This window comes from Camarhynchus parvulus, chromosome 7 (genome assembly GCF_901933205.1).
Source record: "Camarhynchus parvulus chromosome 7, STF_HiC, whole genome shotgun sequence".
Lineage (NCBI taxonomy): Eukaryota > Metazoa > Chordata > Aves > Passeriformes > Thraupidae > Camarhynchus > Camarhynchus parvulus.
Genome location: NC_044577.1, coordinates 22,491,813 through 22,519,355, shown reverse-complemented (window position 1 = coordinate 22,519,355; position 27,543 = coordinate 22,491,813). Strand labels below are relative to the sequence as shown.

General features: G+C 50.2%; 1 protein-coding gene across 1 annotated transcript; it reads left to right on the top strand.

Moving 5' to 3' along the window:
* TTLL4 (tubulin tyrosine ligase like 4) lies at positions 1–27,033 on the top strand. The gene is made up of 19 exons (XM_030951927.1): positions 1–52; positions 6,840–8,121; positions 8,804–8,913; positions 9,341–9,404; positions 11,378–11,502; positions 11,892–12,002; positions 12,925–13,001; positions 13,622–13,816; positions 13,900–13,982; positions 15,073–15,201; positions 15,830–15,952; positions 17,948–18,046; positions 18,601–18,735; positions 19,465–19,602; positions 21,424–21,523; positions 22,062–22,272; positions 24,501–24,571; positions 25,161–25,243; positions 26,042–27,033. Exons 2-19 carry the CDS (start codon positions 6,896–6,898, stop codon positions 26,181–26,183), a joined length of 3,222 nt encoding a protein of 1,073 aa, XP_030807787.1. The 5' UTR covers positions 1–52; positions 6,840–6,895; the 3' UTR covers positions 26,184–27,033.
* The last annotated feature ends 510 nt before the right edge of the window (positions 27,034–27,543 follow it).

Sequence of the window (27,543 nt, the reverse complement as noted above, 5' to 3'; positions counted from 1 at the left end):
GCCGGCTCCCCATGGTAACGGCGGCGGCGGGTCCGGCGGGCCCGGGCGGGCGGTGAGTATGGCGGCGTTGCCGTCCTGTGGAGCGGGGCTTTGCTGCCTTTGTATCTCCCTGGGTTGCACCCTCAGAGTTCTCCCACTGGGGCCCTTGTCCCCCCGCGTTGCCTCCCCGGCCCCTCCGCCCCATAGCCGTGCCCAGGCCCCGAGGAGGCACCTCGTTCCTGCCCAGGCCTGCTCGCGGGGCTCGCCATGGCCTTGTCCCGTGACACCGTGCGTCTGGGGGAGCGGTTCGGGAGCGCTCTGTGCCGAGACATGCTGGGGTTGGCGGCCTGGGCGGCGGTCCGGCGCCAGGATAGAGCATCCTGGTAGCAGCTTCGGCGTCAAAGTCTTTCACTTGGAGAAATGAGACACACAGCGTGTTCCCCGGGCGAGCGGCAGCGAGGAAGGGCTGGCTCCCCAGCCACCCACGGCCCCAGGGAGCCTCTCCAACGGTACTTGGAGTATTAGGATGGAGCTGGGATCGACCAGGCCCAGGTGGAATGCTGGGACATCCTGGCTGTCCATCCTTTCATTGGGGTCTTGGCTTGGCTGCTCTTGTGTTGTGAAAAGGAGCCGTTGAGTCTGAAAGATGAAGGGCAGAGCTGAGCTGAGACAAGCCTGGAGTATTTCCTGAATGCCTGCAGGGTTTGGTCAGGGAGTGCGGAGTGAAGGTGTGGGGAAACCCTGTGGCATTGTGCCAGCCTCCTGTGCATGGCTTTGGGTGTCTCATGGGAGGCAGAGTTCAGCTCTACAGCTACACATCAAAACCCTGCCTACACGACCCCCTGAGGCTTGCCTGTCTTTCATATTGTGGTGTTCTCCTCACAGAATGGGCAGAAGACATCTAGTGACTCCCGGATAGTTTGGGGGAATTTACAGTCGATTGTTGGCCCTATTATAGTTTTATAAAATAATTTTTCCACAATTCTTTCTGTTTGTACCCAGCAGATAGTAGCATTTGTCTGTCCTTTTGTTGCTGTCTTGCTGCAGTTTTTTTGTTAGGTAAAGTTGGTTGATGACAATTGCCCCCTCCCACACCTCAGTCAAGGGGTCCTTCTCAGCACAGCAGGGATCGCATTTCAGGGAGGAGCTGAGGGAACAAATGTCACCATCCCCGCATAACAGCGCCTGCGTGGAGATGTCAGATCACTGACACAGGTTGGGGGCTTTGGCTGCTGTACCAGCCTGGCTGGGTGCCACTCCTTGACATTTCCCAAGTTCCTGCCATGCATCGAGTCTGGGAGTATTTGGCAGCTTCTCACCTTGAGTCTCTGTTTCTTCTCCACTCCTGAGCCCTGAGAGATTGCTGTAAGGAGTGAGGGTTTTGCAGTGGCTTCAGAAGAATTTTTCCCAGCCCTGTCAAACATGGAAGGGTCCTCAGCACATACTGAAGGACAAATCTGGGAACCTTTTCTTCCAATTGCAGCTATGTTTCAGTAAAAAGTATCAAGAACAGAAGGTGGGCTAAGAAATTATGTGTTTTGAACTAATTGGGTAGTTCTTGTCTCCTTGCTGTATGTTGATATTTTATACTTGTTTCACTCACTCCAAATCCTCCACTTTTATTGTTCTACTAAAGGCTAGTCTGCCTAAGATCAGACTGTGCTGACTGCCCTCAGATCCTACACTGGTGGCCAAACTCTTCCCAGGTCTTGCCATTGAATTCTCTTTTCTCCCATCATGGAGCTCAATTGAAAATGCTGTCCCTTCAGTTTGGATCTTCAGGAATGGGCTGTAGACCTCCTTGATGAAAAGCTGTTAAACACCTCATGGTTCAGCTTGTTGCTTTTAATCCCGACTTGTTTCTCTGCTCTTGTTTATGCTGCAGTACAGCTGCTTCTGTCGTCCATGTGATGAAAAATTACAAATTGGGTGGGAGCAAGGGCAGGCACTTACCATCTTCACTGCTGGGGAAACAGAGCTGCATGATCTGCTGTCAATGTGCACTGCATCTGCTTCAGGGCCTGGGGAGTCTGCCAGGGAGAAAAGTTGATATCCTTTGACAGCAATAGGAGCCCCATGCTCTGCCCTTTGCTGTGGCCCCTGCACTGTCCGGTCTTGGCCAGGTCAGCCCTCCCAGGGTGAGCACAAGCCAGCCCTTTATTTGAAGTGTCCTTGGTGCACTCAAGCTATAGCCTTGGATTTTCTGCCTATTGTGCCAGAGTTCCTCACCTTGTCTGGCAACTGTGCTTCAATGTCCTTAGAGTGGTGGGAAAGTCCCTTGTGAAGTCAAGCACAGGAGCCTTCAGTTCCCCACACACTCTGTGTGTGCATGGAGGGAGGCATTTGCTGCAGCACAGGGTGAGGTGCTGGCTGGATTGCAGCTCTCCCATGGCTTGCGCCAGCATCCTGCTGTCCCTGAGGTCTGCCTCCACCTTGGGAACAGGAGCACACACCTGAGCTACTCTATTTCTCTTGCAGGCCAGTGCTCTGCTTAGGTAAAGGGTCTTTTCAGGCAGCCATACAGTCATACTTCCTCTATTCAGTGTGGAGTGGAGTTCAGCACCACAGGTGATGAATGGAAATGACCAACCCTGGAACAAATGTAATCCTGGCATGCAGATGGAATTTGCTGATGCATCCTCACAGAGGTTGATTTCTCACTGTTGTTTTGTTTTGTTTTGTTTTTGACCTGAGTGGCCATGTAAAAACTTGACGTCTTGATTGGGACAGAAATTGATTGTCATCCTCTGGATTTGCACACAAAATGTGGTTCTGCAAGGATGATAAAGAAGCTGAGAGGGAACAATGATGCTTAACTGTGTGGCAAAGCAGCACACCAGGCTGATGTACCCAAGAGCATTTCTGCAGTGGCCAACCTGCCTCAGCTGGGTTATCCTCTTGGACAAATTGTGGCCAGCACCACCCTCTGCTCTTCAGCTTGAACTTGCTGGTGGCCTCAGGTGCTTTGGCTTGGTGTGTGACTGCCCTTGAGGCCACTAGTTTCTTGGAGCTGATGCTGGGGAGGGAGGGCTGTTTCCATGCTGTTGAAACACAAGTTTGTACCTAGCTACGAGCTGTTGGAGCACTTCTAGGCACTCAGTTTGTTTCAGATCAATGTTGTTGATCTTGTTCAAAGTTTTAAATTTAAATTTCAAAACTTTATTTTTAAATGTATATTTGTTTTAAAACCTGTTTGTTTTGCATTGTTGTTAACTTGCTTGTTCAAGCTTTAATCAAAAGTCCCAGAGCTGCAAGCGAGGAACTTGGTGTAAACTGAGGTCTTGTTTAGAAAAATGTGTTATCCTTTTTAATAATAAAGAACAGAACTGAATATGCACCCTGCAATGGCATAGAAAACAATAACAATTGCAGTTGTCTAATCTCTCTTCTTTGTGATTTTAGGCTGTGTGTGGCTGACAACACGTTATCAGGTCAGCTTGCAGTGCATACATTTACAAGCTCTTGTTATTTTAAGTGTATCACCAAGCTGCACTTAAAATAACCTCCACAGCCACACTCTTCCAACAATGGGATGATGTGCACACCCAGGCTCTTGAGGTCTTGTCCTTTCCTGTTTGGAAGAGGGCTGTGAGGAGCTGCCATGCTGCCATTAGAGGAACACATGCTGCAGTGGGGCTCAGGTTGGAAGAAAGGGTTTTGACTGCTGCATACTGGAGTGTGCAGAGGCTGGGCACAGGTTGGCCCTGTGCTCTAGTATGTCACATGTACAGGCTGTGGCAGTGCTCCAGCTGACCTCCCAGCGCTTGTGAGCAAGCTGTGTGGCAATAAAAGGTGCTGGCAGAATAATTGTAAGCAAGTGCAGCTGTACAGTCACTCCAACAGTGACAGCTTTGGTCTCTGTATTGTGTATCAATAAGTCCAAGCCAAAATCCATTAATTACTTGGTTGGGTCTGAATTCCAGCCTGGCCAGTTCACCCAGGGCTTTTCCTAGCTCATGTTTCTACAATAAAATTTCAAGAGTGTTATTTCAAGTGTGAGATGCAGAACAGAGTCCAGCTCCTTTCTCATAGAATTGGGTTGGCAGAACTAGGGATTGCATCAAGCTGTGATCTTCGTCCATCCCAAAACTCCAGCTGAATTAAACATAAAGGGAAAACTTCCCTGCTGGTAACCAGCAGGGATTTACCCTGGGGCAGGTGACGTGTTTCCTACCCAGAGCTACAGAGATGTGGCAGCTGCTGCCCTGTTGTGACCATAGCCTGGCAGGACAGTGAAGGTGCCCCCCTCCATCTCCATCAGGTCTCCTGGATACTCAGCAGCTGCTTTGTCAAGCTGTCCTTGCAGTAAGGATGGGAGACAGTTTTCAGGTGGACATTAGAGTTGTCTGTGCTGGCATGCAGGAGGTGTGAATGGGGGGAAGGACAGGGAGCATGGACTGGTGCTATCAGTCTGGATGCATCCTGACCTGCCTCCTGTGAGGGCATCTTCCTTTCATCCTTCCTGCCCCTCCTGCCCCTATCTCTGAGCTCATGTTTCTCCACAGGGAAACAATGATGGTGACTAGCTGTTGGCCAACCTAGGCCTTACCCGAAAGCTCTGCTAAAGGCCCTGCAGCTTTCTTATGCAGCCACTGCTTCCTGCACACCCCCCTCCCCTGTGCTGGCCCAGACACTTCTGCAAGTCTGTGACAAAACTGCTCAGGAGGGGAGCAAGCTCAGCACTTTGTCTGCCTCTGTGGGGCTGGGTTCCAGGCAGTGTTAGCTGAGGCTGTGCCATGCCCAGACCTCCACCCTGGCAGCCACAGCTGTCAGCAGCACCCCGGTGTCTGTGTCAGTCACATCTGTGCCACCGTTGTCACTTACTCCAGATCAGGGTCACGCAGGACTTGTGCTGGCATTTTCACACCTGTGTATAAGCTGACTGTAAGATTCACGGCCCTTGTTACAGCTTCATTAGGCCACATCACTTTTATTTTTACAGCAGGATGATTCATGGATAGCTGTAAAGCCGGGTGGAGATGAGCTACAGATGGCTTTCACTTCAGGCTGGTTTTACAAGGTCATTCACAGCCGGGTGAGAGTGCAGGCGATGGCCAAACTGGCAGTGCAGGTGGTGATGCCAGTGACAGATCCTCTGGGCAGGAACACTTTCATTCTCCTTGGATTTTAATTTGCTCTTTAACACCTATGTTCACTGGTGTGCTAGGGTCACTTTGTGGTCTGGGTGTGCTTGTGAGCTGGAGGGGGCAGCGTGTGCAAGCCAAGCTCTGCTCCCTTGTTTACTGGTGGAAATTTGAGCTGGGCAGGTGATGGCATCTGAGCCACATCTTCTTTGCTCTGTGCTAATCGCTGTGAATGTCACAACACAGCCAGGTTTGCTGCTGGGGGCAGATTGGGTAGCGATGGAATAGTGTTGTACATCTCAGTTGTGGGATTCTCTTCCCTGGGGTTTGGAGGCCCTCTGGGCTGCAGCTCCCACTGGGATGCAGGTGCCCTGTCCTCATCAGGAGTTCTCAGCTTGACTGTACAAGCACTAACAAGCAATGCAGCCCTATGGGTGTGGTATGGACTTGGCGCTTGCCATATTTCCTTGCAGAGCTTGGCAGGGTAGCAGCTCTCCTTGAGGATGTGTAGCTCCTATGGGATCCTGCATGGGATGTTCCATCTCCTGCATCCTCTGGCTGAGATGCTGCTGAGCTGGTGTGTGCTGGAGACTGGAGCTGATTCACAGGTTGAGAAGGTCTGGCAGGTGTAGGTCTGTCTGACCCAGCTCTGTGGTGGTGTGAGCTGCTGGGATGGTGCTACAGAGCACCTCAGGGTCTCCAAGCTACACTTTAACTGCTGCATCTGAGGCTTGTCTTTCAGGTGAGAAAGGAGTGTATATGTGTATGGCAAGAAAAGGAAGAGTGTGATGGTTGATGCACTGCTTATCCTTCTTTTTATACCTTTTTTTTTTTAACATGCAAGCGTGTGAGAGCTGAAAGGTGGAAGAACCAGCCAGCCTGCTTGGAATACAAATTCCTATCGCAGCTGTATCCAGGGGCCCTCCAGGCATGTGTTAAAGCAATAACTGGCTAGTGGTTTGTTTTCTCTTTTCCCTTCTCCTCAGGCATGAGGATGTTGCAGGTATGGTGCAATAGTTCATTCTAGGAAAATTCAGGGCACTTATATCTGCAACTCTGTGGTCTGCCAGTTTGGTCCTTGCGAGAGACTTTTCTGAAGGACTGCAGTGGGGAGAGATGTATGTGCACAATACTGCCAGTCTCTGCTGGAAACAGAGGTGTTAATGTTAGAACGGCCCTGCAATTGGGTTTTGCTGCCTTCTCAGTCCTGAACTCTATAGGAAGCCTTTAGCCCTCACTAAGCTTTTCTACAAGAGTGAGAAACATGTTCCTTTTAAGAGCAAGGGCTGAGATTCTCATCTAGTTGTGTAATGTACTGAGCTGAAGCTTTAAGAGACAGGGAGAAAAAATAAGCAGATGTTTTGGCGTTTGTGGTGGAGTCAGGAGGCTGATGTTGGAGACACAGAGCTGTAGGAGCAGGCTCCAGCTGCCGTGTGGGTCCCAGGCAGGCAGCCTCTTGTTGCAGACAGGGTGACTGTGCTGGTGCTGCTACACCCTGGCCCTGGCTGGTAGTCAGGCACCCCTGTGTGTTTGCAGGGTACAAGCTTTCCTGCAGATGGCTCTCTTTACATTGTTCTTTGCATCCTCTGGTTTTGTGTGAGATGCCAGCCATTCTTTGACTTGGTCTCCAGAGACTCTTGGTGAGCTCAGTAAATGGGAGATGTGATTTTCATCCTGCAGGAAAAGCAGCTCACCCTGCTTTCCTCATCTGGCATTAGGCTGGGTGCTGTGCCCTGACAGGACAACAGTGTCTTTCATGCTATCCTTTTGTTTCAGGCCAGCAAAGATGCTGCTGTAGATGACTGACTGTGCCTCAAGTGCTATGGCTCTACATGGCGTCTGCAGGACCAGACCATGCTAATGGGGGCCCCAAACAGCAGAAGAGCATTGGGCTGGAGTCAGGCAGCCTCCCGGCAGAAAGATCTCAGCCATGCTGGCCCTGGCGCCTCACTCAGCAGCAGGCCAAACCCGTCTGGAATTTAGAGAAGAGATATGCGAGTGCTTTCCAGGATCACATCCTGCTGCCCTCAGGGATCCCTCTGCAGCAATCCTGCTTCTTGTGCTCACCATCACTATGCCATGCACAGCCCACTGAAGACAGCCTCCAAAGCCCTCGACATGCTGGCTGTGCGACGGGAAGGGTGATGTCTGCCACGGGAAGGGTGATGTCTTCCCTGCTGATGGAGCCCTGCCTGCTGGCAGAGGAGCGCTCTGGAACTGGGGTCAAAGGCTCTGTCCTCAGCTCAGGTCAGCAGGCTGCCAGCTCCTGTAGACCAGTGCTCAATAACAACTCCTTCCTACGGCCAAGCAGTGCTCAAGTGCCTTTTCTACAGTCACTGAAGATGAAAAAGGTGGAAAACACCCGGACTTTTCCTGCTACTTCATGGTCCCTCTTCGGGGACAGTAGAGACAGCTGCCGTAGCAGCCTGATTAACAGGGCAATGACGAACAGCAACGTTGTGTCAGAGCAAAACAAAATCCCCTCCCATACCCCTGTGCCAAGCAGTGTGGTCCTCAGGAAGGATCAGTGCTTGTTGGAGGATGCTGAGAGACCTCACAGCTCAAAAGAGAAGGAACCGGAGAAGAGCCTCTTGAAGGCTGTGCAGCAGCTACCTAGTCAGGCTGCCCCACACAGAGGCTTTGGGTGCCAAGCTGAAAGTTCTGGCCTTATGAGTGTGGGCAGCCTGTCCAACCACAGCAGCAGGAGGAGGCAGCATGCTGCAGTGCAGATCACCCAGAAAGAACCCACTGCTCTCCTGAACTTGGAGCTGGGGAGCCACTGCCTTAACAGTAACTCGAGCCTTAGGGGCACCTGTGATGCCGTTGCTCGCACTGAGCGGATCAGTGTCCGTCCCTTGGCCTCGTGTGCCAGCGCTCCTGTCTGCAGGTCTGGCTGCCGTCCCGTGGGTGTGCTGAGCCCTCTGTGTGCTGGGGACCACCTGGCAAGAGCAGAGCCTCTGCACTTTGCTGCCGTCTCTGAAGTGGCAGCACAGGTGTCCACCATCCAACTGGAGGAGGAAGAGAAACAGCCCCAGGCTGTGGTCTCAAGAAAGCTTAAGTAAGTAGAGGCAGGAGGAGGAGGGAGGCTGCAGCAAGATGTGCCAGGCTGGCTGTTGTGTCTGCATGTGTTGGGAGGGGATGCACTGTGGGCAGTATGATGTGGCCATAAGGATAACCATGGGCTGTGTCCATGAGCAAAACCCAACTGCAGCATCCCAGTGGGTGGAGCACTTTCCTGCGCCCCTAGCTTGATGCAGGCACTCAGGATGGCTCCAAGCTGTTCCATTTTCTCCTTCAGCCACAGCATGGAATTACTGTGTGGCATTTCTAGTTTGTTCTACTCAGTGGGGGGGGCCTGCCTGCCGTGGAAAGCTCTGCACATATGTTGAATCCAGCCTGCTGTTGAACCAGGCCTTCCTAGTCAGAGACATGGGTTCATAAAAGAACACAGAGCTAATATAGGATAGAGAGGCTGTGAGGACACGGAGTTCCTGCTCTCCTGCTGGGAGAGGGTGTCCTTTTTCCTCTTTTTTCTTGCTGCTCTAGAACATGTTCCTTCTCAGCGTGGTCTGGGGCCTCTCCATCTTGCTAGCTTGGGATTTGTGCTTGTACATCAGCACTGGAGAGGGCAGTGCCCTCATTCCTCTGCCCACATTATCTCATGCTGCCTCATGGGTTTCTGGGTTTTTGGCTGCAGAAAGCATGTGCCATTCCTTTAGATGTGATGTCCTTTGTCCCAGTGCTACTGCTGAGAAGTCACTGCTGCAGCCAAGCCATCCCCAGGATGAAGCAGAGGAAGAACTTCCTGATGGCCTGGATGAGAACTACAGTCAAGAAGAGTATGAGGACAGTGAGTGCTGGTACCCCAGGGAGGGCTGTGCTCCATGCCTCAATGTGGGGAGTGCAAGAGCTGTCTGGGAGCTGGGAGTCAGCACAGCTGCCCTCCTGTCTTACATTCATGCTGTCATTTCAGGATGTATTGAATCCAAAAGTGATGTAACAGCAAGGAGAAACTGCATGGGTTCCTTCTGGGAGCAAGCTAGGGCTCACCACTGTCCTTCTCCAGAACTTACCCATCTTCTCTCTGTGCAGGGCTGTCAGCTCTGCTCCCTTCCCTGTTTTTATGACCCCAGTTGGTGGGCAAAAGCCAGGATCCAAGGATTTGGGGTAGCTGGAAAGTTCTGTCCCCTGCAGCATTTGTTTCCTCTCTTCCCTCCCTAACTCTGTGTGCATTCACTCCTCACGGAGACAAAACCTGAGTTTGTTTCCTCCTGCAGGTGACTCAGATACTTCCTCCGATGGTGATGTGTTGTCCAGCAGCTCCACTGCTCCTGCATCCAGGTTAGTAGTTGTAAACAGTGCACTGAACTTGGTGTATTTTTCCCAGACTTGTCCCAGGACCTGAGGGAATGGCCTGAAGTTGTGGCAGGGGAGGTTTAGGTTGGATATTAGAAAAAGGTTCTTCACCCAGAGTGTGGCTGGGCACTGAACAGGCTCCCTAGGGAGTGGCCACAGCACCAAGCCTGACAGAGTTCAGGAAGTGTTTGCACAATGCTCTCGGGCACATGGTGTGACTCTTGGGAATGGTGCTGGGCAGGGTGGGGAGTTGGACTCGATGATCCTTGTGGGTCCCTTCAAAATCAGCATATTCTGTGATTCTGTCATCTTTGCCCTCCATGGGGACAGAGGAGATGGTAGCATGTGAGGTAAAGGAGTGAAGATAGGAACAGATGTCCCAGCTAAAACAGGTTTCCTTGCTACCCTGCAGACTACCTCTCTTGCTACAGGCAGCAGCCTGTAAAGTGCTAAGGGTGCATCCACTGCAGCAAAACAGGGGTTTTAATTTCACTGGCACTGACAGTTGCTGAGTTAGGTTTACTGGATTAAATTGTGCTCTTGCAGTGTCATTGCCCAGCAGATGAAACAGAGTGGAGGTGTCCTGGGCCAGAGACTGCAAAAGCTCCTTGGAGTTTCGTGTCTCAGCACAGCATCCTAGAAGCAAGTCCTGGAGCCTGGGTTTTTCTTTAACTTTTGGGAGAATCTTTGTCTGGGGAGCACTGGTCAGCCTGTGGTCATCTGAGCACTGCCTTCATGACTCCTGGCTGACCTTTGTTGGACCTGTTTTTGCCCATCCAGCAGTGGGAGCTCGTCTTGTACCAGGGCTGCCTCAGGCTTTGCTGTCTGCCTGACAACTTGCTGCTTCCCATCATGTCATCACTAATCTGGGAGACAAGCAAGGCTTTTTTCTGTGAGCAAGTGTTGAGCCTTAGGGTGCTGCAGGGCTCTGGGTGTGCACATGTGGTTGTGAAAGTCCTGCAGAGGTGATGTAAACTGGCCCAGCAGCTGTTTATGGCAGGATGTGTCTGGTTGGCCTCTGAGGCAGATGGGGAGAAGCAGTGCTTGGGCTAAATGCCTCTTGCAGCAAGGAGGGAGGGGTGTTCACCACTTCTTTGGCAGGCTGTGTGCTGGCCTGGCCTTGAAACCTTTGCAACTGTCTCCTGCCTTCAGTTTGTGTGGGCAAAACCAGTTTTGTGCCAGAGAATGTTGACCAATATAATCCTTTGCCAATTAATAAGCTTTTAATTATTGATTTCAGTACTGAAAAGGAAAAAAAAAACAAACCAAGGACTTTGATAAAACAGCTCTTCTTCCCTCAGCCTGATCTCCAATTCTTTTGTGACAAGCTACACTCAGTCCCTTCAGTGAGGCAAGGGGTGGCCTGAGGGATTAGTGGTAGTGTGTTGTAGTTCCTTTTCTTTTGCTACTCTTTGTTCTTTATTGGATTGCTCTGGTGTGGCTTCTTCCAATGGCTGCAGTGGCATATATTTGAATATACGTTCATTGCAAACTCTACTTTTTCCCTTCATCACAACCTTAATAGAAACATTACAAATTCTATCCCTCCTTCCAGGTATTGGGGCTTGCTGTGGTAAGGTGTACATATAGTGGGTAAAACTCCATCCCTCTTCCCTGCAACACAGCAGAACCATGAGGGTTGCAACAGTTAAGTAATATGTATTACAATCTCCACCCCTTGTTCCCTTGGACGATGTTATAGGGTTTGTCATGTAAAAGACTCCACTCCTTGCCCCAGAAAATCAAAAACCCCACAGTGGGTACTTGGCATGTGCATTCATTGCAGACTCATCCCCTCATTGCTGCAGGCTGAGTTACTGACCTTAGTGCCCGCTGCTTGCACCACATTGCAATGATGGTGCAAATTCCTGATACCCAGATTAAGGCTCCTTCCAGCTTCCCTCTTCCTTTGTTACTTTTCACTTTTAGCCAGCTGACCACTGCTTCATCTTTCTTAGGAAACGCATCGAGTGCCTGGCCCAGCCTTCTGAGGCTCAAGACAAAGTGCTCAAACCAGCTCTTGTCTGCAGTTTATTCCCTAATGTGCCTCCAACTATCTACTTCAGTACTCGGGATGAGACAGGTGAGCCAGAGTCTGTTGTTGCGCAAGGTGAGTGGCCAGCCCATTATTAGGGAGCAGGTGGTGCCAGCACACAGCCTGGAGCGGGCTGGCAGTGGCTGCCCTTAACCCTTCCCTTGATGGCACCCAACACTGCTGTGAGATCCAAATGACTGCAGTAAACTGTTACTTCCAATGTCTGGAGCATGACTCAGGCTGCCACTAAATGTTTCAGTGTCCTGGATCTCCCCCAGCTGTGGAGTCTTCTGCTCCATGACAGTTCTGCAAAGAGGGCTATGCACCCTCATCTACAGGCCTGGTGCCTGTGCAGCAAACCATAAAAATTTTGCAGCTGTAGTAAATCCAAGTATTGTGTTTGTTTTCCTTCAGTCTTTAACTTTTTGCTTTCCTAGTGGAAAAGCTGCCTTGGGAGCAGAGGAAGCTGCTGCGATGGAAAATGTGCAGTGTCACGCCTAACATAGTGAAGCAAACCATTGGCAGGTCCCACTTCAGAGTTAGCAAAAGTAAGTTGGGAGGCAGCATTGTGTCCTTCCTTGCCTCCAGCACCTGGACACTAGAAGGCAGAATGCATGCAAAGAACAGAGCAGAAGCAATACAGGCTTGGCACTGCAGGATGCTGGGTTCATGGTTTTGCCTGTCTAACCTGCAGTATCCAACATCTGTGGATCCCAGCAGGGCCTGATCTGCCACTTGGCTTGTTCGTGGCATAGTCCACAAGGGCTTGCTCCTGGGCTGTCAGGAACTGAGCAGATGTGAGGCAGGTTTGCTCTGGCTTGCCACTCTGAGTAGGCTGGCCCTCATGTAGTGCCAGGCCCAGCACTGCTGCTCCTTGTCCCCATGTACTGAAGAGGAAGACGTCTCTGACCATAGCCAGAGTTCTCAGGGTTGGGAATCTTGTCACTGAAGAGATGTGTAGGAGAAACACTTAGCATTTGCAGCTATGATCCATACTCTGGAATGTGATCTCATGGAAGTATTTATTGGACTCCTGCATGTATCAGGAGACCTCTGCACAGACTATTTTGGGGCTATAATGAGACATGGAGGGCAGAGGAAGTCCTAAGAAGTTACGGCACACCTACCTGTCCATCAGCAGCACAGCATTCATTAGCCAACTGCTTCATTTGCCAGCTGTAATGCAGAGAAGTCAGGATGCTGGGGAATTAAAGGCATTCCTTTGACTCTGTACCTCTTCAGGTCCTTGCAACCAGTCATATTTGCAACGATATGACCCACTTGGTTAACTGGATGCCACTCAGCCCTTGCTTTGGCAGCTTTGCAGTAGGAAGTGTGAGTGCTTTGTGCTATAGGTGTACAGCATCCCTGGCACACTTCTGCTAGCCTAAGGAGATGGGGTGCTGTGGGTTGAGCAGATGTTATGGGTGGCAGGGTACTCAGTCATGGACTTTTCTGTTTTTCCTGCAGCAAGCAGTGACTGGCTGGGTTGCTGGGGCCACCACATGAAATCCCCTGGCTTCAAAGCCATCAGGGAGCACCAAAAGGTAGGGGCTGGTTTTTGCTGACCTCTTTCATGTGCATGGAGAGTGTGTTCCAAGCAATTTGGGTGCCCCTCTGCTCTGGGCCAAGTGTTTGCTGTGCCAACTGCCCCTGCAGTGTCCCTTCCAGAACAGGGAGAGGGGTCCAAGAGACAGGCATAGCTGGATGGGCATCTCTGCTGTGAGGGTGGTTGTTGTATGGACTGGGGCTGTAGCCAAATTGTGTTTATTTGTGAGCTTCTCTAAATTCAGTCATTGCTGCTTAAAGCAATGCAGTCCTCCTTCTGGCAGAACTGAGGGCCAGTGCAGTGAAGGGCATGTACCTTACTCTGATCACAGAGTCAGGTGTGGTTCATGGCTTGAGAACCTGTGGGGGACCAAAGGTTTGGTATCTGTCACAAGTACATGCCTGTTCTGAAGAGCTGTGATGCTCTAAATGAGGCGGTTTGTCCCTGAAAAGCTTCAGGAACAGGTGGAATCAGTTTGGGTGCAATCTTGGGAGGGGAGCAAAGACTGTTACCCTGCACTGTATTCAGAAAGGTTGTATCCTCTGCCAAGGGAGCAGAAAGGGGTGGGCACGAGTAGGGGAAGCAGAGAGATCTCATAGCATCTGTGTTCCTTTCCAGCTAAACCACTTCCCCGGTTCATTTCAAATTGGAAGGAAGGACCGTCTGTGGCGCAACCTGTTAAAGATGCAGGCTCGCTGTGGGAAAAAGGAGTTTAATTTCTTCCCTCAATCCTTCATCCTGCCCCAGGACATCAAATTACTCAGGAAGGCATGGGAGGAAGGAGGTAGCCGACAGAAATGGATTGTGAAACCAGTAGGTGTAAAGCAGAACTCAATCCTCTGTCTTTTTGTAGGTGCAGGGAGAAGATCTGATCCTTTCTTGTTTGTGTTTTGCAGCCAGCATCAGCAAGAGGCGTTGGTATCCAGGTCATCCACAAATGGAGCCAGCTCCCCAAAAGGAGACCACTGCTAGTACAGAGGTGAGTGAACGTAAAACCAAGGTTGACACACAGCCTGGAACTTCTTAATGTCTTGTATCTCTGGCCAATTCTGGGCCCCTACCAGTGTGTGGCAAAGCAGAAGTACCTGATTTGCATCTGGAGATTTCTCTGGAGACTGCCTGGTTGTCCTGCTGCTGGAAGTTTGGCTCTGTCAGCTGCAGCTGGGCTTACTGCAGTGCTGCTGTCTCTGTGCAGATATTTAAGGTCTCAGACACAACTTGGTTTCATGAGCTTTCTGGAGCTTCTGTCTGGCAGGTGGACAGCTTCAGCTCTGCTGTGATCTGGCTCCCACTGCTCTGTACTCTGGGGTTTGGCATGTTTGGAGACGAACAAATTTTACCCAGTTCACACAAGCACAGTGTGAAGAGAAGTCCCAAGGAAGAGGTGGTAGTTGTCAAAGATTTGTTCTTATCCAAGTTAGAATGGTTTAGTGAGAGCCACAGTGCATGTAGATGCAAAGGATTTTCTTGAAATAACAGAGTACTCAATCTCCTTCCCCTTCTGCAAAAAAGTGGAATAGTTTCATCTTGATTTGAGGTTGCTATCTGGGAAGATTCTTGTGAGAGCAGGAAAACTGCAGTGTTTGGCAGAGAGGGAACTGTTGTGTTTGCTTGTAAGTTCTCCCCGTCCACTTTCCATGCAAAGAGATAAACTTTCCTATGGAAAATCATGAACCTCTGGGATGAATAATCAAATGAGTTGGGTTAAAATACCCAAATGTTTCTTCTTACTGTACAAAACCATCTGTGGTGAACTGCATGTCTTAAATGTTCCTGAAAATTGTGATCAGCATTGTGGGTGTGGAAAAGCTACTGTGCCTTAAAACTGAGGAAAATCTCTTCAAAATGGAAGTGAGCAGAAGGAAACACTGCTTATGTGCTGCAGGAGCTCCTCGTGAATGGGAGAGCTGCTCTTTCTCTCATTTTGTATGTGATGTGATTAACTTGAAAGTGCTGTGCAAAAAGGTTTCTTCATTGATCCCTTGTTTTGCCAGGGCTTCTGAGTTGGGGGTTAGAGATGTTCCTGCATATGAAAATCCTAACTCTTAAGTGCTTCCTTCCCTCTGCAGATACCTGCACAAGCCCTACCTCATTGGCGGGAAGAAGTTTGACCTGAGGCTCTATGTTTACGTCACTTGCTATGATCCCCTCAGGGTCTACCTGTTCAAGGATGGATTGGTTCGCTTTGCCAGCTGCAGGTAGGTTGTGCAGGAGAGCAGTGCTGGGGGCTGCCTTGGTGCCCAGGCACCTGTGGCTGTGGTGCCTGCCTTGGCTGGGGCAGGAGGGAGTCAAGCCCTATAAGGGTGATGCTTAAAGCTGTACCTTGCTTGCTTAAGAGGCAGTGTGGAAACACACGAGGTTGCTGCAGGTGACTGTTGAAAGGGAATGTGAGAGGATGCTGCCTACATCCAACCTTCCCAATGAAAGATTAGCTCAGTGTAAAGCAGTTCTTGAAATACATTTTGTCTGTGCTTCATTCTGCATAAAAGCTGGCACACCAGAAATGGAGATGTTTCTTCCAGTTTTCATTGTATTGCCTCAGGCTGTTGCAGTTCCATCAGTGCTTCTGCTCACTGATACTCTGGCTTTTATTTCTTGAGGATATGCTGTGAGGGTGAGATTGCATGCCACTGTCCCAAGGCAGCCTGTTCTGTCTCATGTTTTGTACCATTAGCTCTGGGCCTGTGGGGACAGAGAGCTGCAGGCAGCAGGGCTGGTGGATGGCTGAGAGTGGTCTGAGATGAGAACAAAGTCTGTGCCTGCCTCATGGGCCTGGGGACAGCCACTTCAGTCTTGGACAGCTTGTGTTCCTCTTGCCTTCTCCAGGTACTCCTCCTCAGTGGAGAGCCTCAACAACAAGTTCATACACTTGACCAACTACAGTGTGAACAAGAAGAACGCAGCGTACAAACCCAACTTGGATGAGACTGCTTGTCAGGGACACAAATGGTAGGTGCTGCTTTTAGGGTACAAGGCAGCTCTTTCTATTTCCCGTGAAGTCAGACTTTTTTCAGTATTCTTACCCAAAATTTGAACTTGCTTTCTGTATCATCTGCTCCCACTTGGGAAAGTGGAAGAACAGAGTGATTTTAGCATGAGTTAGTGTCAATGGAATCTGGATGGTCTCCCTGGCTTGTGACTCATCCTGTCCACTACTGCTTGAGCTGTAAGTGCTGTTCATCCTGCCTGTGTTTGTGCCATTCCCTGCTTCCAACACTGCACTCATCTCTGCTCATTCATCCCCTTCCCCTTTTGTGGGGGTGATGGGATGTGGTTAAAGCAGAATCTGATTGGTTTTTGTTAGGTATTGAATGGGTGATACTTAAACTGTCTTGATGGGAGCTTCTGCCCATCTCATTCTTGACTTTGCTGTGAATGCAGAGAAGGGAACAGCTCTGGTTCAGAACTGTTAATTTAGTGCTACTCAGTGGGAATAGGAGCAGTGGTGCTGTTTCTAGGCCTTTGGGAGGAGGGCTGCAATTTTGCAGGGGTTCCCATTCCTTGCTGTCCCATGGGTGAATGGATACAAGCCCCAGGAACTTGTCTCTGATTCCATGGTGGTGTTTGAACCCTTTTAAAAATAGTGCAGGATTGAGTTCTCGATTCTCAGCCTGGGCAGGGCTACTGCACTCAAAGGGAGTTGCAGAAGATGTTTGGCTGTGGCCAGATCACTTAGACCTAGACCTGCTTCACAGTGGTCTCTTTCTCCACTGGGACTTTTAGCAGGGTCTGCTGCCCCTCAGCAGTTGCAATTGCGTGGAGGTTGGATTCTGTGAGTTTCCCATACTTGCATGCAAGTCAGTGCTGGCTGCTCCTGTGTTAAAGATAAGTGTGGCTGTAATCCACTCCATCTTGTATGCAGGAAGCGTGACCTTTGGATTCCTGGCCATTAGCCACATGGTCTCACTTGAGAAATATCTCAGCATCCTTGGCTCAGTGTCAGAGTAGCTTGCAGCACTCAGTGTGGTATGGGAAACTCCTGTAAAAGCATAGATGCTCCCCCATACCATCTTGTTACCACATTTTTCAGAAATTCTTTTCATCTCTGAAGCCTCAGTGAAGTGGCTTTAGCTAAAACATTTCTGGGGTCTTGTTGGATTCCTGCTGAGCTGCTTTGCAGTGCTGCGGGGGAAGGCCTGCAGGAAGGGGAGGTTTGCTGAGGACATGGAGGGGGAGGGAAGAGAAGATCTGGGCCTGACTTACCTTGCTCATGCGCTAATTTGGGACTGTGCTGAGAGAAGTCTATGACAGATTCATGTTCCTAGTAGCTTGGGCCTTCAAAACCAGGGGCCAGGCTGGGGAGAGCAGTAACTAGGAACTGAGAGGTTTGAGGATGTCAGGAGATTGCCATGTCAGGGAAGAGCACTGTCGGGGTTGCCCTCTGTTGCTTTCACCACCAGCAGCAAGGGGCCACGTGTTGGAATCCAAAATGCAAGGAATTCTGAGAACTTTGGGCCTGTAGGCCGAAGCTTAAAATTAAACACAGGATTTGATCTAAGACCTTGGGAAAAGTTTCCAAACTTAGGTGCTAGAAGCGAGAATATAGATTTATAATTTGAAACAGAGACATGTTAAACTAAGTGGAAGAAAATTTAGAGTTTTAGAGTTTAGTGTAAGTTTGTGTTTCATAACATAATTGGCTCAGAAAGCTTTCACTGTAACATGAGTCCATAAGACGAGATATTTAAAAATCAGGTCAAAAACATAAATGTCCTTGTTAGCAGTGTTTTATTAGTCAATAAATCCTTAAAAGGTCTTGTAACTAGCCATCTTGTGACCTTCTGAACCATGCAGTAAAGATGTGAACCAAACTCACCTTTCCTACCTATGTAGAAGATAAAAAAAAATAAACCACATCATTTAAAACAACTGGAAAACCCCATCTGTAACTCATTCAAAATTCCTTCAAAAATCCTCATAGCTCCTTTGCTTTCTCTCTCACAGGGCACTCAAAGCTCTCTGGGGTTACCTGACCCAGAAAGGAGTTAATAGTGAGGCCATCTGGGAGAAGATTAAGGACATCGTTATCAAAACCATCATTGCGTGAGTCTTGGCACCCCTTGCTCTGTGTGTCTGTGAGGTGCACCTTGGCCCTTTTGACTGTCCCTTCTCAGCCTGGTCCTTTTGTTCTTAACTGAAATAGTATCACTGCTGTTGGCTTCAGTATTTCTCTGCAGATCTCTCCTTTCACCCTGTTACTTATGCTCCTGCTACCATAGCTGCAGTGGGTAGACAGATGTTACATTTCCCTGACCTACCTGAAGGCCAGGAAGGCGCAGTGTACCCAAAATTGCCCAGCTTGTCACCCGCTCCCCTGCTTTGCCTGGGAGCCTGAGAGAATGGTCCCTGGTGCAGGTTAAATCTTGTATTCAGAGTTGGATGCTACCTGATACAGCAGGGATGCTCAAGATGCAGTGCTGGATCCATATGTGGTGAGGCAGCAGCAACACACAGGCCCATGTTGGTCCCTCAGCCCACCTGCTCCCGCAGCACGTGGCTGCATTACACTTCCAGAACTGTCAACATGTGCTGTGAACAGCCAGAGCTCTGCTGTCTGTGTGACTGTTGGAAACAAGCTTTTTTTCCTTGGCTTGCAGTTCTGAGCCCTACGTGAACAGCCTGGTGAAGATGTACGTGCGTCGGCCGTATTGTTGCCATGAGCTGTTTGGGTTTGATATCATACTGGATGAAAACCTCAAGCCCTGGATCTTAGAAGTCAACATTTCCCCAAGGTAAAGCATATTCTGAGCCACAGCAGAGTGGATAATGGCCTTTCTTTTACTACAAAGTGAGTTTGGCTTGCAGTGTTCCCTGTAGCCTGTGCTGAAAGATCATGGGCTTTGAAGCTTCCCTCTCCAGATTACAGGAATCAAAGCCCTCCCTGTCTGTGAAAGCAACATTCCTCTGCAGTTCAGAAAGCTTTTCTGGGCATGCTCCAGCTAGAGCCAGGGAAGAGTATGTTAAAAAAGGAAGGCAAGGAGGGATGTGTCTTGTACAGAACGGGTGATGGCAGAGATTTCTCTGCGTGGGCAGAAGCAGTCAGCAGTTCCACTGCCTCGTGCACTGTTCTTTAGTTCCTGACCGCATCCGGCCTTGTGGTGTCAGCTGTGCAGGCAGGGCTGGGAGCTGCAGTGTAACCAGCATGGCCCCTCCTGTCTGCGAGAGTGGGTGGGCATGAGCTGTACACAGAGCCATGCACACGGAGCTCTGGGGATGGATTTGCCTATTTCTAGCAAAATTGGGAAGAGATGGAAAAATTAACTATTTCTGATAGGAAGCCCCCCTGTCAAAGCTCTATTGTCAGGATTTTTCTCTCAGTGTCTTGCGGCTGGTTTCACGAGGCAAGGGACAGGCTGGTGTTTGTGTCTCAGTCATTGATAACCCAGGGATTGATCTTGGGGCCATGGGGCTCAACACCTCCATTCTAACACTCAGGCTGCTGTGATGCTTCCTCTCTGCAGCCTCCACTCCAACTCCCCACTGGATGTGAGCATCAAGGGCCAGATGATTCGGGACCTCCTCAACCTCGCTGGTTTTGTTCTGCCCAGCATGGACAGTGTGGCTTCAGGGACACAGACAAGAAGTGGCTCTACCTACAGGTTATCCCCTTTCTCTGTTAGAGAAGCAGACTTTTTTCTTGAGGGATTTCATCTAGGGGGGCTGCTTGGAGCCCAGCAAATGCTGGCTTCTAGCTGTTGTGAGCCTGTGCTTGCTGGTGCTTCAGCTATGGGTCCAAAGAACTTGTCTCCTTGCCTGAGTATCTGGTTCCTGTGGTCTCTTCAGTGCAGAAGGATTTATGCCCTCTTTGCAGGTCCATAGTTGGAAGTGAGGCCAGTGTAATTTGTGCTTGCTCTGCAGTTAGTCAAGTCGTGCTCTCTTGTCCTTCCCCCTGCCAGAACTAATATGATGTTAAGTTTCACTGCCTCTCTGTTTGCTTGGAGGACTGGCTAGCTCTGTTGGGGCTGGATCCACTTACCCTCTGACTTACCAGAACTGACATGCTGCTGCCTGGAGCAAGAGGAGCACCTGTTATTTTGCAAATGCTGGAGTGATCAGTTCTTTAGGCAGGACTGCAGGTGTCACATGCTGCCAACCTATGGGTGGAGGTGTGCACAGTCTTTCTTCATAGCCAACATGGCTGTTTTTTACAGAATGCTAGTTCCTGGGTGTGTGTCCAGCCAGACCCCTATACTTCTGTGTTTCACCACAGCTAGAGCTTACCCTGGTTTCAAACCTGATGGCTGGAAGGCAACCAGTCTGTTCCCTGCAGCAGAATGGCTGCTGGCCATATGTCACTGAAGGATCAGCTTGCTTGGTTAAGCACCAGCATGCAGTGATGTGTGGGCATGCCAAAAGATGGGACTCTTGCCCTGAGTGCCCTGTGCCTTCAGTGGAGAAGCTGGGAACATGGGTCTGTTCCAGATGGGGAGCTCTCACCAGCTCGTCTGCGGTGCTTTGATCACATGCTGGTTTGCCACTTCCAGTGGAAGTGCTGAAGGGCAGGTGTCCTCAGAAAGACCTGCAGGGGATTAAGTGGATCCTTAACACGGTTCAGATGATGCATTACCAGATTTCTTGCATCCAGAGGCAAGCTTGTTTAACTGTATTTCCTGCCCTGGGAAGCATATGAAGGGATTTTTTAGCATACGGGCAGAATTCCAGTAGATCTGCATGTTCCCCAAGCACCATGTGGCACAGACTCAAGGTTCTGCTCTCCCTGTTTGGAGATGCACACAACTAATAAGTTTTGCAGCAGCAGGAAAAAAAAAAAAGCTATGTTGATAGATGGGTTAAAAGGTTTTCAAGAAGTATCCCCCAGATTCTGGCATCCCCAAAGGTTAAGTTGGTGCTTAGAATAGAGGGTTGCTGGTCAGATAGTACAAAAGGCCAGGACTTCCCCTGTCATGTGGCTGAACTTGAGTCCTGAGAGTACTTCAATATTGCCAGAGGAAGTTTTTGATGTAAGAATTCTCTTCTTCCTTGTATGGTACCAGTACTGGGTACTTGCACCCCCATCCCTGTGCTTGCAGTTAGGAGGCTGTGTTCCAAGTGGGATGTAAACATGAGATCCCACCAGGCTTCGTGTGCTGTGGATCACATCATGGTGTGTCTTTGACCCTCGTGCATCCTATGTGAGTGTGAGGTGATGGCTCACCTTTTGGGTGAAGGATCACTGAAATGCCTTAGTGAGGGTCTGGCAGAGTCTGCCCACGTCCTTCCCACGTTCTGTGCTGGTGCACAAGGCTGTGGATCCATCACTGATCTCAGAACTAGTGAAATCCTTGGAGAAAGTGTTCTCTCCTCCATGTCATTTTCATGAGGGTGTCATTACTCTCTCAGAAGTTGCTGGGAGCAGCTCTGCCATGACAGGACTTTGTCTTCTCTACTTAAATACTCTATTGTCTCTCTTGTGTCCTCAGCCTGGGCAGTGCTTTGAAGAAGTCCAAGCCAATATCTGAGCATTTAAGAGCAGAAAAGATGAAGAAGGTCTATTACTTGATGCAGAAGATACCTGACCAGGTACAAACCAACCTCCTCTGTTACTTGCATCATCATGCCAAGCCCATGTCCCAGCCACTCCCACATGTCTGTCCCTCTTCAGATTGTGCTCTTCTCTGGAGTCAGCCAGATGATGGGGTGCACTTGGGCTCCAGAAGGTTACAAGAGAGCTGGTCAAAAATAAACTGGGTTTGCTTAAGCCACAGTCTCACTGACTCATCTGTACATTGAAACAGATGTGTGCTGAGGGGCACATTACCCACCAGTCCCCAAACAGAGTCTGAGCACTGCCTGCTCCTCCTTATGTGTCTGTGCAGCTCTTACAGCCTTTGCCAGCTGACCCCTGTGCTGGGTTAGTAGGGTCACTGGTCTTGTGTGTCTCCTGCCAGTGTATTTAAGAGAGGCTGGGCTGCAGAATTGGTGTTCTCTTCAGTTCTGTGCAGCATTGGTGTCACCATTGGGCCTAGATTCCTTACACAGTTTCCCAAAGATCTCAGACACATGGAGTCCTCTGCTTGAGAGATGTTTCTCCCTGACCTCGAGTTGCTCTTGTCTGCAGGATTTTTATTCTTCTGTCTTGGACATCCTGACTCCAGATGACGTTCGGGTCCTGGTGGAGACAGAGGATGAGTACTCCCGGCGCGGGCAGTTCGAGCGGGTGTTCCCCAGCCACATCTCCATGCGCTACCTGCGCTTCTTCGAGCAGCCTCGTTACTTTAACATCCTGGTGACCCAGTGGGAGCTCAAATACTACTTGAATAGACACAAAGGTAACTGCCCTCCAAAGCATGGCACAGCCACCTGACTCAGGCAGGCTGCCTGCCAGCAGTCGTGGGAGATTTCTGAGCTATGCATGTTGAGGGGGAGCTGCCTGCCTGCATACTAACCCCCAGGAAATGTGTTACCTTCCCAGACTGCTTCAAATATCACAAAAAGCTTATTCTGACTCGATGAGAGGTGATGACTGTTCTGGTACGCACAGCACCAGCACTTCTAGGTGCCCTGGGCATGAAGCAGACTGGGATTTTGCCTTCAACCTGTAGCTTTGGCCTCTTACTGTGTTTCTCTGCTCTCTTTTGATGGAGAAATAGCTGGATTTGCTGGGCTTTGCTCCTGACAAGTGATCTGTGAAGGAAAAATTGGGCCTATTCCCTGGTCTCCTGCAGCTTTCTAACTGATGAAAAACAGTCAGTGTACAAATGGAAATTTTTCCTAAACACTAGAAATCTAGCTAACATTTCCATCCTTTCAGGACACAATTCTGTATTTTAATAAAAGCATTATCCTTTTATGAGGCATAGCTGGGCTGGACCAATTCCTTCTCACCCAGGGTTGCCTCTATCAGGGCAGCAGTATAAACTGTTTGGGGGAGAGAGTCAGTGAGGTCTAGCATGAAGGGTTAGAGAAAATAAAAAGAGACTGTGGCTGAGGGCTTTCCATCCAGTAGCTGATCTAGATGGAGAGGCTTCGGGAGGAGCTGGCCCTCCACTGCAGTGACTGTATGTGTGCTCCTCACCTGGCTATCAAGGAGAGAAGGAAGAAAAATGCTTTTGTCACTTTTCACTGGTGTTAAAGCAAGTGTCAAAGGGATCAGTTACAGTCTTTCACAGAGAGATAGTAACATCATAGCCTTCTCTGGCTGTGTTGTCAGCACGTGTCATCCTTTGCCTTGCTAATATCTTTGCTGGATGATCTTCCATCAACTGGAAGAAAGATTCTGTCATCCTCCTCACTGAAGTGCTGCCCTGAACTTTGCCACTCAGGCAAGGGTTTTGCTTCAGTGCTCCAGCTTCCCCAAAGAAGCCAGGCAAGCAGATTTCCTTTATCCCATCACTGCTCTTTACCTCTGAGCAGAACTCATCCTCCCCCTATCCCTTTCCTGTTCCCCTGTGTTCCATGCAGCACTCCTCTTTTCCTAGCCAGCAAGATGCAAAGCCCAGGCTGGTGCACAGACTCGGCACAAGGCATCTGAGCTGCCCTGCTCCCCTTGGCCCCCAACAACTGGGGGTTTTTTTACAAGGTTCTGGGGCTTGCTGAAAGGTCGCCAAGGAACAGGCTTTGGACAGCAAGGATTTCTCCTGGTATCTTATAGAAAACCACAGTAATGCCAGCTGGACAGCATCAATGGACTAGCCATTGGTCTGCTGGTTCTTAATTCTCAAGTCACCCTAGCCTTCTGCTATGACCCTAAGACTCTTGAATAAAAAAACAGAATGGGATTTCTCAATGTTTTTGGGTTAGCCAAAGAGCAGGGTGCTTGGCTGTAGTGGGGACTGCTTACAGGAAGCCCTGGAGGAAGTGGAGCCTGTTCAGTGCAGTTGAAGACATGGGTCTGCTTCAAAATGACCTTGCTGTGCTCTGGAGCACCATGTCTTGTGTGTGGTGAGAGGATTGGTCCCTTCCAGTCATACCAGTGATGATCTCAGCTTGTGCCAGTCTTACCCTCTGTCAGGGATGAAGTCTCAGCCCATCTTGAGCTCTGGATGGATCCCTGTAGGGTGGAGATGATGCACTGGGATGCTGCAGCTGATCTGTGCTGTGCAAGGAGGAGGCGTCCTGAGCTGCCCTCCTCTGGGAAAGGGGTCGATGACAGCAAAGCTGCTCTACATTTGCACGGTGGGAACTTTCACCGGTGCAGCCCAAATCAGGTACTGCTGTTGGCAGGCACTGGGCTCAGGGGGACAGCCAATCTGGTCTAATTCGGCAAATCCTGTGTTGCCCCAGTTTTCCTGTTTCGCTGAGCCTGCTGCAAGGAATGTCTTGGCTCCCTGGGAGGAAGGCAAGCACTGCAGCAGCCCACGCACTGATGTTTGCTCGTACAAAGGGTGAACGCCCTGGGTTTACCCCATGTTTACTGGCAGTCAGGCACGTGTTCAAGTAGTTATTGCCTAGCATGCTCTATGTGGTCAGTGCAGCATATTTGCATGCCCTGAGCTGGGAAGGCTTAACTCTTTGTAAACCTGGCTGTTTGTTCTCACTGTCTTCTGTCCCTTCCCAGGTCTGGAGCTACTGAAGAACTGGTGTGTCAAAGGGTACCACACTGGAGCAAGGACGGATTTGGCCCAAATGGTATGTATAAGTGGGGGTAGGGTAGGCAGAGAATGGTTGTTTACCTGCACAGAGTTGGTTAGGGGTGGTGCTTGTTCTGCTTCCTCTGGCTCCTGTCTTACCTGTTTGCCTTCTTCCCTCTTTGCCAAGGCCTCCAGGAGTCTGGAAAAACTCATGCTGCCCTATTTCCCACAAACATGAAGTCATGAACAGTATATTAGATCTGCGAGTATTTTGCATCTGAATATCCTTGGGTGCACTGGGCACAGCCCTACATATTTGGCACCTGTCCTGACCACTGTTCTTCTCTGTGAGGGAGTCGTCTCTGTCTGTCACGCCTGTGCCTTACAGCAGAATGCTGCTCTGAAAGAAACCCACTCTTGACCTCGAGATGCTCTACTCCCACTTTCAGCAGAGGGATTCATTAGGCAGAGAGCAAAGATTGCTCTGTTTGCTATTCTGGGAACAGTCTGGTGGCAGTGACAATGCGCAGCAGTGAGGCAGCTCTAGCTGAAGCTCTCTAGGGCAGCCTATGGCAAAGCACAGCAGGCTTGAGGGATTTTTGCCACCACTTAAATAGCCATTCTGTTGTCTTCCTCTCCTTCCACAGTGGTCATTGCCAAAGTCGTTGTTCCTCCAGAAGAGTGGCATTCAATCAAATGGCTTCAGCAAACTGGAAATGGGCAGACTGGGGTGAGTTTGCACTAGCCATGATGTTCATGGTGTTCATAGTCTGGCTTTCGGACTGGTATCTTGGTAGAAAACTGGCAGCCCAAAAAGCAGCTTTATTAAAGGGAGAGGAGCAGATTGGTTTGCAGGCTCTGAAGCCTCTGCTCTCTGAGGAGCCAACAGATGGAGCTGGCATGATGTCTGTGCAACTGGGCATGTCTCTTGGCACTGTACACCCAGCTTAGATGGGAGTGGAGCTCAGAACAGCCAGATTAGGTGATGCTTGGAGCTGTCATGGTCAGAACATGCTGACAAGATATTCCCTGCACTGGAACTTGTATCACTTCTGTGGACACTGATGTGGTTAACAGTGAGCACAGGCTCTCAGCTGCAGCACTGGCTGGGGGAGCAGTGAGGTCTCCAGGTCTGTTGCAGTCTCCCAGCTTCCCCAAGCAAAGCTGGGCTGCTGACAGCTTCTTGCAGAGGTGGAGGACTGGAGTTTGGGTGAGACAAAGTGAAGGGGAGGCATACCCCTGGTCTCTGGTTCTAAGAGAAAGGTCATCACTGTTCCTGTGCTAAGGCCAGGGTGGAGTTGGGTTTACACACAGACAGGAAGACTAAGCTGTGACCCTGCAGTCCCACTGATATTGGGATACCTGTTGGGGTCAATGGCACTGCCTGGAATGGGAGATGGAGTAGATAAGCCTGGCAGCTCTATCTCTGAGTCCATGTGTCGTGATACAGCAGATGATTATTGCACCATGGTCCTTTTGGTTCTTTCTCACTGTCCCTAAGAAGCTCAGGGTCTCCTTTTCGTTGCAGCGCATGCCTTCCTTCAGCTGGTGAGGATCTCACAAGATGCCTGGAGCCCAGCCCTGCTCAGAGCTTACCTCTCAACAAGTGCACTGATGGAGCAAACCAGAGACCTGCTGGCTGCCTCAATGACACTGCCCTGGTGATGTGACCAAGCAGCCACCGTCCCTCCCTGGGGACATATCAACCTACCTCAAAGGAAGAGACAGGAGCTGGCTCTGTAGAGCAAGGACTGTGGGAGCCCTTTGCACTGCACACTTTTTTTGGGGCTGGTTGTAGAGAGAGATGTTTTCCTGGGCAAAGAGGAGACCTGTGTGACTTCATTTTCTAAAGCAAGTGGCAAAGCTTGAGGAAGTGGGGGTTATCTGGCCTTTGTCCTAGATTGTTCTAAAAGCCTGACATTGTGGTTTCTTTGCTGTGTGAGAGCTGGCTGAGCCTGCACTTCTAGTCCCCAGTCAGCACAGGCTGAGTCCTTGCTCGCCTGTGTCTGTGTCCCGAGTTGCTGGCAGCTGAGCCTGCTCTTGCCCTGCTGCAGCCTGGCCCCTGAAGATAAGTCCCCAGTCCTCATGCCTGGGAGAGAGTAAAACTGCCCAGTTTTATCCTTTCTGAATGTCTGTGCCAACATCCTGCCCTCCCCCAGCAACAGGCCCCACAGGAGAGCTCAGGCTTGCACACTGCAGCTCTAGAGAGACCACGGGTACCAGTGTGGCTCCAGCTGGTTGTGGGGGCAGTGGGGCTACTGGGGAGGGAGCCTCCTTCTCAAGGCCATTGGCTCTCTGGTGTGCCCTGCAGCATGTGTGCATGGACTGCAGGCTAGTGCTCTTCTCTTGGGTCCGCTCTCTATTTTCCCTTTGTTTCTCAAGGATTTCTATTAAATTTTAACACTCAACTGCTTTCCTGGTTCTCATCTGCCTTCCTTTCCCTGACCTCTTCATGTCTGGTGGGAAGCTCACCCCTTCCCATGCTTCACTAGGCTCTGATACAGCGAGGGTTTGTGCTGCCACCCCACTTCCCTGTCCTTCTCAGGGCTTGGGGTAATTCTTGCTGCCCTGTGGCCAGTAAACATACCCACCTGCATGGAAAAGCAGCTCCCAGCATAACTGTTTTGGTCTGGAGTCTTATGTCTTAGGGACTATCCTGTGCATCATTAATCAAGGAGAACAGTTCAGTCCAACCTTACAAGAGGGGTAGGAAGGGTTGGGTGCTTAGAGCTGGCCCTTGCTGGTTCAGGATTCTGTCCCCCCCAGTATGGTAGGTGAATGCTGGGTGCATGGGCAGGTTCTTGGAGCCCAGAGGAGGTGCTGATGTATGGGCCCTGGGCCTGTAAGAGAGCCTTTCCCTCCCCTCTCCTCACAGCCCACCATTTCCCAGTACTGGCCCTGTTTCTCTGGTCTCCTTGGTGACAATCTCATCTCTCCTCGGCTTCTCTCCAGCACCTGAAAATAGCCTCCGAAAGTGGAGATGCCTGCTCCCTTCCCTGCTGCCAGCACCCACGATGGCCAGGCTGGAGC

Coding starts and splice junctions, on each gene's coding strand:
- TTLL4 (XM_030951927.1), top strand. CDS start 6,896: ATGGCGTCTGCAGGACCAGACCATGCTAATGGGGGCCCCAAACAGCAG. Junction 15,202..15,829: donor GTTCGCTTTGCCAGCTGCAG/GTAGGTTGTGCA, acceptor TGCCTTCTCCAG/GTACTCCTCCTCAGTGGAGA. Junction 24,572..25,160: donor GGACGGATTTGGCCCAAATG/GTATGTATAAGT, acceptor CTCCTTCCACAG/TGGTCATTGCCAAAGTCGTT.